Source organism: Labeo rohita, chromosome 15 (genome assembly GCF_022985175.1).
Source record: "Labeo rohita strain BAU-BD-2019 chromosome 15, IGBB_LRoh.1.0, whole genome shotgun sequence".
NCBI classification, from domain to species: Eukaryota; Metazoa; Chordata; class Actinopteri; order Cypriniformes; family Cyprinidae; genus Labeo; species Labeo rohita.
In genome coordinates this window covers 25,040,068-25,051,439 of record NC_066883.1, presented here as the reverse complement: position 1 = coordinate 25,051,439, position 11,372 = coordinate 25,040,068, and the positions used below count along the sequence as shown (strand labels likewise).

Genomic DNA, 11,372 nt, shown 5'->3' with positions numbered 1-11,372 from the left:
TCAGAGGAAAGTCTTAGTCCTTCAGTAGGCTTAATTTGCCCATCAATATTGCTCACTCAAAAATGCTAAATTCTCTCATCACTTACTCACCCTCATGCCATCCCGGATGTACATGACTTTCATTCTTCTGTGGAACACGAACAGAGATTTTTAGAAAAATAATCCATCTATGTGTGTCCATATAATGCAAGTGGATAGGTCCCTCAGATTTGATGCTTCACAACATGTTGACATTTACGTCAAACAAACATGTAGGACACTTGCCTGGAAGCAGTGGTTTATAATATTAATTTTTAAAAAATATTTAAACATTTCTCACACAAACCTATCATTTTGCTTCAGATTACTTTTTTTTTCTTTTTTTTCTTTCTAAAAGTCTGTAATTGTGTTCCACAGAAGAAAGTTTATTTGGGATGACATGAGGGTGAGTAAATACTGAGAGAATTACAATTTTTGGGTGTTGTCTTCTTGGCATGCAGTAATGATAACTGACAATTTGAGTTAAATAAAATGAACTGGTGTACTATTCTAATGAATTCGTAACAGTATTTTTGTCTGTCCACTGAAAGTACACACAACCAAAATATTCCAATTCAAAAATTGTGTAAAGAAATGGAATTAATCCATATGATTAATCCGTGGACTTTTATTCACATACAAATATTGATGCTTGAGAACTGATTAGGTGTCTTAAACCACTCGAATCATATGGATTATTTTTACAATGTCTTTATGCACTTTTTGAAGCTAAAAGACTTTGGTTGTCTGGATAGACAAAAATGAAGAGAGAATATCAATTTTCACTAGATGTTTATGGGTTTGTAACAACATAGTAAATGATGACAAAATGTTCATTTTGGCTGAACTAATGCTCTAAAAAGTTTTTACAAAAGAGAATGAAATATGAATCTAATGAATTTTTTTTTTTGTGAAGGTTCATTGTGAGGATAAATCCTGACACACCTCAAGTGCTCAGCAAAATTCCAGATCAGCAAAAGAAGTGGGAAGATGGTGCAAAGGACAAACTCTGGCCTGAACCCTCATGTGTCTAAGGAGTTTGTGGATTTCAGCTGGCAAAACTATTAATCCATTATGGGCAAATGCATTTTACTCAGGAGAGTTTTTGTGAATTTGTATGTTTTTAAGATTGGTCTTATGATTGAATTTGTTCCTGATTTTTTTTTTTTTTTTTTTTTTTTTTTTTTTACATGTTTTTTTAATTGCTGTAATATACAAATATTTATGTATACATTCTTGAAAAATGCTTCTTGTGTGTAACAAAAGTTTGAGTTTTATTTGAAGCTTCACTGTCCTTGCTGTTCACTGTTATCATAGTATGTTGTGCTTAGGATAAATGTTAAGAATTTTTATAGCTATAATAGTTAAATTGGTATGCACTGTAATATATATAATAGTTTGTAATAGTGTTTTGTTTGAGTCTTAAATGAATCTGTGAAAATTGTAATGTTATTGCAAGGGTTATTGCAACATTTGAACAATTAAAAACATTAAAAGTTACACAGTTGTCATTGCTTATTTTTATTTTTATTTTTTTTCTTGTATTGCAATATATAACTAGAGAAAAGACCATAAAATTACTGTATATTTTACAAGTAAAATACAGTAAAAATACAGTAAAAACTGTACAAGTGCAGTATAATACTGTAAATACATTTACAGCAAGTTAAATGGTATTGTAAATATAAATACAGTGTTGTTACTGTAAGTAAATTTACAGTAAGTTACTGGCGAACTGCTGCCGAATTTTACCTTACACAACTAAAACTAAAACATATTATAATACAAAATGAGGACATGTTTCGGTTGTGACTGTTACGTTTTATAAGATAATGCCCCGAAAAAACAAAGACGTCACTACTGAAACACCAAATGTTTTGGTAGTGACAATTTTAGATACTTTAGAACCTAGCTCAAATGCTAATCAGCACATGGTTAGCTAGCACAGTTCTGAAAAGTTGTACGCATACAAAAACTATTATGGAATAACTATAAAACAAATATATATACACTACCGTTCAAAAGTTTGGGGTCAGTACATTTTTATTGTTTCTTTTCTTTTTTTTTTTTTTTTTAAGAAATTAATACTTTTATTCACCAAGGATGTATTAAGTTAATAATTAAAAGTTTATTAAAAGTTAATAATAAATAATTTACATTGTTATAAAATATTTATATTTTGAATAAACACTGTACTTTTTAAACTAGTTATTCATGAAAGAATCCTGAAAAAAAAAAAAAAAAAAAATCACAGGTTCCAAAAAATATTTAGCAGCACAACTGTTGATATTATCCAACATTGATCATTCTAATAATAAATCCACATATTAGAATGATTTCTGAAGGATCATGTGACACTTAAGACTGGAGTAACAGCTGATAAAAATTCAGCTTTTCATCACAGGAATAAATTCTATTTTAAAGTATGTTAAAATAAAAAACATTATTTTATATTGTAAAAACATTTTGCAATATTACTGTTTTTTTCTATATTTTTAATTAAATAAATGCAGCCTTGATGAGCATAAGAGACTACTTTAAAGACTATTACAAGTCTTACTGACCCCAAACTTTTGAACGGTAGTGTATATATATATATATATATATATATACATCACTTTAAAATAAAATGCAAAAATTATTTAAATATAATTTTCATAAATTGAAATGTAGGGGCTAGGGTTGGGGACAGCCACCTCCCGATTGAAAGTACCCAATAAATAATGATTTTATATATATTAAGCTCACTGATATTTTAAATAATATTGTGGGTTTCAATAGATAATAAAAGGACCTTAGTATACATCTAAGATTTTAATACTTAAATGCTTTTTAAATGTGTTTTTGGTAGTGGGACAGCAGTTTGGACCATATGGCCCATATGTATTTATTTGTTTTTATATAAAGGTATAAGATGTTAAGTTCTGGTCTAAGGACCAAAAATGGTTCTAGGGGTAGTGAGTGGTAATGTCATAGTTAAAATGTTTTATTTTTGTTAAGAAAATAATAGCCTAGTGGTCATCTCTAAAACATTTTACCCTGGAAGTGGTGCTTTGTAATAAAAAGAAATAGTAGGTCGTGGGATATATTTTTTGTGGTATTAAAACTGCCTTATTTGGTCTTCGGTGCTCTCTCTTTAGGAAATGGGACATTAACGGGATTCACTGACGTAGAGAAATTGCGCCATCCAGCGTTTATCAGAAGTTAAAGTCCGGAAGCTGTAGCTGTCACTGACGAAAACATAAACACGATAACAGGGGGGAGTACTTGATAGAAAGTAGCGGAGCGAAACACATGTGCTCTCCTAAACTTTGAAAAATTGCAACATCCATTCATTGACGGGCTCAAAGGAAATAATGTCAGTATTGTTGTCAGTGCTAGTCGGTGTGCTAGCTGCATACATACTGATTTATTACAGCCTGTTTAAAGGAGCCAGATTTAAGAGCAACGTGACGTTAAAAGGGAAAACCGCAATTGTTACAGGTTAGTATCATTTAAACTCTTTACATATTAAACAATCCTTAAGTCAGCACCTCTTAAACGTAAATAAAAACTAAATAGCTTACTAACGTAGATTGTGTTTTGACAGGGGTTACATTATTAAAGTTGTGTAGTTATATTTAATTACCACTGTCATCAATACATTATTTATTTTATATGAATTATGTCTATTGTAGTTAGTTTGCTGTGCATCAGAGGACACTTCACAATGTGGTCACAGGGTTAAGTAATCAATAATCTGTATGCAGGGAGTAATACAGGCATTGGCAAAACCACAGCCTTGGATCTGGCCAAGAGAGGGGCCCGAGTGATCCTCGCCTGCAGAAACAAAGAAAAAGCTGAAGCCGCAGTTTATGACATAAGAAAGGTGAACTAATCTACTAATCTCAGTCCCACCTAGTTCTTATCATTTCTCTGATGCAGGCCTAAAAGACAGACTTTGCTTTGCTTTATATCCCTCAGGAAAGTGGGAACCCTGAGGTACTCTACATGCATCTGGACCTGGCCAGTTTGAAATCCGTACGTGATTTTGCAGAGACTTTTCTGAAGAGTGAACCGAGACTCGATTTGCTTATTAACAATGCAGGTAACGAGAGAAATTCCATTGCTTATACAGTTGAGGTCAAAAGTTTACATCCCCCTTTTAGAATCTGGAAATGTTCATTATTTTACCAAAATAAGTGGGATCATACAAAATGCATGTTATTGTTTTTTTAGTACTGACCTGAATAAGATATTTCACATAAAGTTTCACATATAGTCCACAAGAGAAAATAATAGTTGAATTTATAAAAATGACCCCGTTCAAAAGTTTACATACACTTGATTCTTAATACTGTGTTGTTGCCTGAATGATTCACAGCTGTTCTTTTTGTTTTTGTTTAGTGATAGTTGTTCATGAGTCCCTTGTTTGTTTTGAACAGTTAACCTGCCTGCTGTTCTTCAGAAAAATCCGTCAGGTCCCACAAATTCTTTGGTTTTCCAGCATATTTGTGTATTGGAACCCTTTCAAACAATGACTCTATAATTTTGAGGTTTGTCTTTTCACACTGAGGACAACTAAGGGACTCGTATACAACTATTACACAAGGTTCAAACCAAAGAATTTGTGGGACCTTAAGGATTTTTTCTGAAGAACAGCAGGCTCTTTTTGACTGGACCAAAAGAGCTAATTATACATTTAGTCTTAAGGTTACGGTCACAACCTGATTGTACATCTTTTATGACGCTCGAGATAAACCAGTTTGGTTTTAATCAGACCAAGCCAGCCAACTGTAAACACGCCCTTAGTGTGTGAGGCTTTCTCTCTAGGTCTTATCGCATCAGGCAGAACTGAAGATGGTTTTGGCATGGCGTTCGGCGTCAACCACCTGGGCCACTTTTTGCTGACGCTGTTGCTGTTGGATCGTCTGAAACAGGCAGAGCACAGCCGCGTCATCAACGTGTCCGCCCTGCTGCATCGCCTGGGGTCCGTGGATTTCAACCTCCTCAACACGCACAAGGATCTGGTCACAGGTCAGTCGTCCTGGCACGCCTTCAGAGCCTACTGCCACAGCAAACTCTGCAATGTGCTCTTTACCCGTGAGCTCGCAAACCGACTGGAGGGGACGAGCGTCACTTGCTATTGCCTGCATCCAGGTTAGTAGAGCATATTTTGTCTGCTGATATGTCACATGTATTATTATTCCTTACATTTCTTCATTATCTCGTTTTTAGGCGTCATCTCAACTGAGATCGGTCGGAATATGGGTGTGCTGCAGAAGCTGCTTTTCCTGCCCATGTCCAAGCTGTTTTTCATGGACCCAGAGGGAGGTGCGCAGACCACGCTTTACTGTGCTTTGCAGGAGGGGCTCGAGCCTCTGAGTGGACGGTATTTCTCTTCCTGTGCTCTGCAGAATGTTAGCGCTCGCGGACGAGATGATGCCTTGGCCAAGAAGCTTTGGGAAGTGAGCGAGAGGCTGTGTGGCCTATCGTGAGTGAATTCACACAGGTTTGTAGAACAGTATAACAGAAAAAGAGAGACCAACAGCATTATGAGCGTGAGCTTCTGAAGTTTTACAAGTGTTATAGGTGTGTGCGTAGCTGAGGTGCCTTTTGTATTTGGTATATAATACTTTATAATATATTGTTGCTTTAAATGAACACTGTATATTTAAATTGGGGGTGCACTAGCGTATTTCAAAAAGTCGTACTTTTTTTTTTTTTTTTTGTTATGGCCCTATAAATGGATGAATTTAAAATTCTATATTTCGTATTCAATATTTTGTCTTAGAAGACTGGAGTAATGATGCTGAAAATTTACCCTTGATCACAGGAATAAATGACATTTTAATATATATTCAAATAGAAAGCAGTTATTGTAAATAGTAAAAATATTTCGCAATATGACTGCTTTTGCTGTATTTTTGATCAAATAAATGCAGGCTTGGTGAGCAGAAGAGACTGAAAGAATCTTACTGTTCAAAAACTTTTAGTTAGTCAATAACTATTCTAATATGGTACTACTTCTATATTGTGCATCCCTATTTTATATAGCAGTCATATACAGTATGCATAGCTTGGGGAACAGTAACCAGTGCCTATTATTTTTGTTGAAAGTATGTAGAGAAGTTGCGATTTGTATTCACTCCCTGGACACAATGGACTTTGCATATTCCTTTGTAATAAGGTTTTGTATGGTATATTTTTTGTCATTATTGATCTATCTTTCTTTTTTTCATATATTTCATGTCTTTTTATTTAGTTTCATATCTTTATGTCCTTCTTTCATATAAACTGCCTTTCAAAAGTGGGGATCAGTAAGATTTTTAATGTTTTTTAAAAAAGCCTCTTATGCTCATCAAAGTTCATTTATTTGGTCAAAAATATGGAATTTAATAAAATATTATTGCATTATTGTTTTTATATAGATTAAAATATAATTTATTTCTGTGATGCAAAGTTGAATTTTCATCAGCTATTACTGCAGTTTTCAGTGTTACATGATCCTTCAGAAATCATTTTAATATTCTGATTTATTATCACTGTTAGAAACTGTTGTGCTACCTAATTTTATTTTATTTTTTTTGCAACTTGTGATACTTTTTTTCAGGATTCTTTAATGAGTAGAAAGTTAAAAAGAACAGCATTTATTCAAAATAGAAATTTTTCTAACAATGTAAGTTCTTACTATCACTTTTTATCAATTTAACACATACGTGCTGAATAAAAGTATTAATTTCTTTCAAAGATAGAAAGAAAATGAATTTACCCCAAACTTGACTTGACCAGTAGTGTGTATTGCTACAAAAGATTTAGATTTTAAATAAATGCTGTTCTTTTTAAACATTTTATTCATCAAAGAATCCTAAAAAAAAGTATCACAGGTTCCAAAAAAACAACAACAAAAAAATTAATCAGCACAACTGTTTCAAACATCGATAATAAATCAGCATATTAGAATGATTTCTGAAGGATCATGTGACACTGTAGAATGGAGTAATGATGCTGAAAATTCAGCTTTGCATCACAGGAATAAATTCTATTTTAAAGCATATTAAAATTGAAAACCATTATTTTAAATTGCAAAAATATTTCACAATACTACAGTTTTTAATGAAATAAACACAACCTTGATGAGCAAAAATACATAAATACTTTTAAAAAACATCTCTAAAAAAATCTTACTGATCCCAAACTTGTGTATGTCAGTCTATATAGATAAATATCTCATTGGTACACTTTAATAATATTTCATTAAGACATAGTTCACTTGTTACTATTTACTATATGTCTTTATTACGTTTCCATTTTTATAATCAGTTCCTTTGACATAAATGAAAAGCACTGCATCCACCTTTTTCTTGAAACTCATGACCAATTCAAATACCTCATGTATTTGAAAATCAACATCATTTGAAGAAATTAAAAAAGTATAAAGTATACATTTCTGTTTAAGAAAATCAGTGTCTTTCATGCATTTGAATTTTTTTTTTGCCTTGTGTGATAAGGTGTTGTTCTGTTTTGCTTCACTGGGTGGCAGTAGCGTGTCACATTTGGCAGCCTTCGACTCAGGGCGACACAACCTGAAGAGTCTACAGAGACCTCTGTCAAGATGACAATCATTAGAATAAAGTAGGTTAGATTACACTGAGAATTGCAGAAGTAATTTCATGTAATATTAGAGTTTGCTTTTCCACTGAATGAAAGTGGGCATCAGGGGCTACAGCCATTCGGTGTGATGGGATAACCAAAACGAGGACTTGTTATAGACCCTTACCCATATCCATGCATCTTCAACAGACGCCCCGTTACTAATAGATCCTTTACCTCACATTGGGTCACATTTTTGACAATGTGTAGACCTAGCTTCCTGTTTATATATGCTGACATAATATCTGTATGCGGGTCCGGGTCCGAAGTAATTTTCTCCAGTCTCCTTTGTGCTCTATTGTTTTCTAGCCTGAAAGTGTCATATCCGTTGACTGTCACTTGTACTATATTTATAAAATGCATTGTGTGTCATGCCACTGATCATGCCAGTCATATCTCGGCCTCCTCAGTGTGTTGGTTCTCATGCACGGTAAGTGTGTAACTACACCGTCCCCTTCGATTCGTTTTGTAGAAGCAAAACACATTGATGAGTGACGGCAGGTGTTTACTTTGGACGCACTCCCGAGCTCTTTGGCACAGTACTTAACGACTGGATTAGTGCATCAATTAGCAATCACTGCATGGGAGGAGCCTGATTGATCGAGACTGCTGCTGCTGTTGCTGCTGCTAAGGCTGGGCGTAGGGCATGCTGGGGCATGTGAGTGTGGGAAGCAGCTGTATGTGTGTGTGTGAGACTGTGTGGTGGCCAGCTGCTTGAGAATTAGTTCAAAGGACTAATTTAACTGCATGATGTTGGAATAAAACCATTCGGCCCTTGTTGACCTTGTAAGGATATCATATGCATACCTGGAACTGTCACATGATTGTGATTTGCTAAATCTGATGTGTCGTCTTTTTAAAATGTTAAAACGTAGAATCGGCTATAATATAAAATTGTTGTTTATTATATTATGTTCCAGTGTATGACGATACAAAGAATATTATTATATTATTACAGCGAGACAACTATAATTATAATATTTGGCTCATATTTGTCTTGTTTATATTTTTATGTAAGTGACCATGGACTACAAAACCAGTCGTAAGTAGCACGGGTTTATTTGTAGCAATAGCCAGCAATACATTGTATGGGTCAAAATGATCAGTTTCTCTTTTATGCCAAAAATCATTAAGCTATTAAGTAAAGATCATGTTCCATGAAGATATTTTTGTAAATTTCCTACCGTAAATATATCAATGCATGTAATATGCATTGCTAAGAACTTCATTTGGACAACTTTAAAAGTGATTTTCTCAATATTTTGATTTTTTTGCACCCTCAGATTCTAGATTTTCAAATAGTTGTATCTCGGCCAAACATTGTCCTATCCTAACACACCATACATCAATAGACAGCTATTTATTCAGCTCTCAGATGATCTATAAATCTCAGTTTCAAAAAATGGACCCTTATGGCTGGTTTTGTGGTCCAGGGTCACATATTACAACACGAAATTCTTATAATATTACGATTAGAATTATTATTAAATTGCATTGAATTGTCATAATAAATGTATGATAGAACTATTAAGTATGAGACTTATTTTATTATAAGAGCGTGTTATGTTTTTAGAAGACATTAAAATAGTTGTTTGATGTTATATTATAATTAGTATAATACAATATTGTATATTAGTTGTCTTATAATATAAAGTTTGTTGTTTTATATTAAAATACAAAACATTATTGTAGTATTATGTTGAGAACTACCAAATTCTAGTTGTCTCATAATAGAATGTAGCTTTATATTAATAACTATTTTGTAGACAAATATAATACACTGTGTTTTCTTATAATTCTGTATTAAGGTATATGTAATATATATATGTATGTATGTGTATATATATATATATATATATATAATTACACACACACACACACACACACACACACACACAGGAAAAGCCTTCAGCAGAAAGACAGTGTTTTTACAAATTTGCTGATACTGTTATAAAATATGATAAACAGCTTTAGTTTTTATTTCATATGTTAATTATGATGCATAAATAATAATAAGCAATGACAAAGTTCACTTTTAGCATATATGTTCCTCTTAAAATTGTATCCCAATTTTCAGGGATACAGGAAAAAAAAAAAAATATTGATGACTCATCCTGCACTACACAGGTTGTCTTCCAATCAGATACTCTCTAGTTTGACAATATCCCGCCCCTAATACCACCTGCAAGTAACTGTTTGCTAATGACTTAAGTAACTTTTTTTACATTTAAATTTTATTTGTTTTTTAAAAAATTTTAAATTATATTTTTGTGACACATCTCTAATTGGAGTTGACCAATGATCGTTCCACTGGCTCAGAGTGTACCAAGGCATTTCCTCCGAGAATGGAAAGGAGGCAGTTCGATGTGCAAAAATAAAACAACACCAACATTACAAAATATAACATTAAAAGGTATATAAATCACGCGTTTTTCTAAAGAAACATTGTCTAACAGCGACACCAGAAGTTACAGCCAGAGTCCGTGAGAGGAGCAATGCCTCCATTGTGATATGATTGGATATGACTGGTTATGCTTGACTGTGATTGGTTCCGTGTTCGAAACATTCTGAGTGAACAATATAATGGCCTTTATGGGAAGACTAATTTAAAAAAGTAAGTAAACAACTCACATACTTAGATAAAACCACTTTGTTAGGTCAAAATAACATTTAAAATGTCATAAAAACGTGATCTTTAACGTTTATTTAACCATGAAAATGTGACTGAAATAAATTTACATTTGATTTAAAAAAAAAAAAAAAACTTTGAGGACTTTGCCTCCTCATTTCAGAGCACCACTGGTGTGTACAGTGGCTTGTTTTCAGTGTGGCGGGTAGCAGGTGGTCAGGGGACCAGCACTCTTCCATCTCAGTCTGAGGGGAGGGAGAACGTCAAAGTGATGCTGGGTCTCACTTTAGAGTAACACGTGAGGTGTGAGATGGGAAGAGAGGGGGTTCGATCGTCAGACTGGGTGACAACATTTTGGAGAGGCATTCAAATACAGGCTGCTTGTGTCACAAGCAAAGCCTTCCTATTTTTCCTTCTCACCCGCCTCGTGCGGAAATGCCATCTGAAGGCGGTAAATAGAAGCATCCTTTGGGTCATGTTATTTCCACAGGTGCAATTAACACCCCCATCTGCTAATCTGTGATTAACGATGTTTACAAATATGCTGCACATGCCGGAGAGTGTCAGAATAGCAGCTCACACCTTCCTCTTACTCCTTCCCTCTCTCGTCTGTCTTCGTCCCTGCTATTGTGTTTCTGGATTAGTAATTAGCGTTTGGGTGGGAGGTGGCAGAAGGAAAGCAGACCCTTAAAGCAGTAGGCATCACAACATGGCATATTTGCCCCAAAAATCTGTTCATTTGTGTCTGTAAGGTTCAGACGTCTAAGAACACTTTTGACTGTGCTTCTGTTTTTCTAATTTAATACAATTTTTTAAATTATAGTATCTGCATACGAATGCTGAAATGTTGAAAACTGAAGTGAAAATTGTAATGAAAAAATTAACCTGAATTTCATATTTATTTGTCTTTTTCCCCCCATTGTTTTTCATGTTCTCCATCATAATTTTGATCAAAAGAGCTTCATTGGCCTCATCTGACCTTTTGTAAGTAGTAAATCACATAAGTGATATGTATATAATTGACATGTATTTAAGTTACTGGTAAATAGAACATTTATATTAAAATATAAAATATAATTACAATTAAAATATT

At 33.7% G+C, this 11,372-nt stretch overlaps 1 protein-coding gene across 1 annotated transcript; it reads left to right on the top strand.

Annotated features, from left to right (window-relative positions):
• The first annotated feature begins 3,227 nt into the window (after positions 1–3,227).
• Positions 3,228–7,460, top strand: dhrs13a.3 (dehydrogenase/reductase (SDR family) member 13a, duplicate 3). Its single transcript, XM_051129932.1, has 5 exons — positions 3,228–3,501; positions 3,768–3,886; positions 3,982–4,105; positions 4,831–5,157; positions 5,236–7,460. Exons 1-5 carry the CDS (start codon positions 3,375–3,377, stop codon positions 5,493–5,495), a joined length of 957 nt encoding a protein of 318 aa, XP_050985889.1. The 5' UTR covers positions 3,228–3,374; the 3' UTR covers positions 5,496–7,460.
• Positions 7,461–11,372: the final 3,912 nt, after the last annotated feature.

Bases quoted from the DNA above. Each gene is read 5' to 3' on its own strand.
- dhrs13a.3 (XM_051129932.1), top strand. From the start codon at position 3,375: ATGTCAGTATTGTTGTCAGTGCTAGTCGGTGTGCTAGCTGCATACATA. The intron at 3,502-3,767 runs GTTAGTATCATT...ATCTGTATGCAG, and splicing joins GAAAACCGCAATTGTTACAG to GGAGTAATACAGGCATTGGC. The intron at 5,158-5,235 runs GTTAGTAGAGCA...TCTCGTTTTTAG, and splicing joins TTGCTATTGCCTGCATCCAG to GCGTCATCTCAACTGAGATC.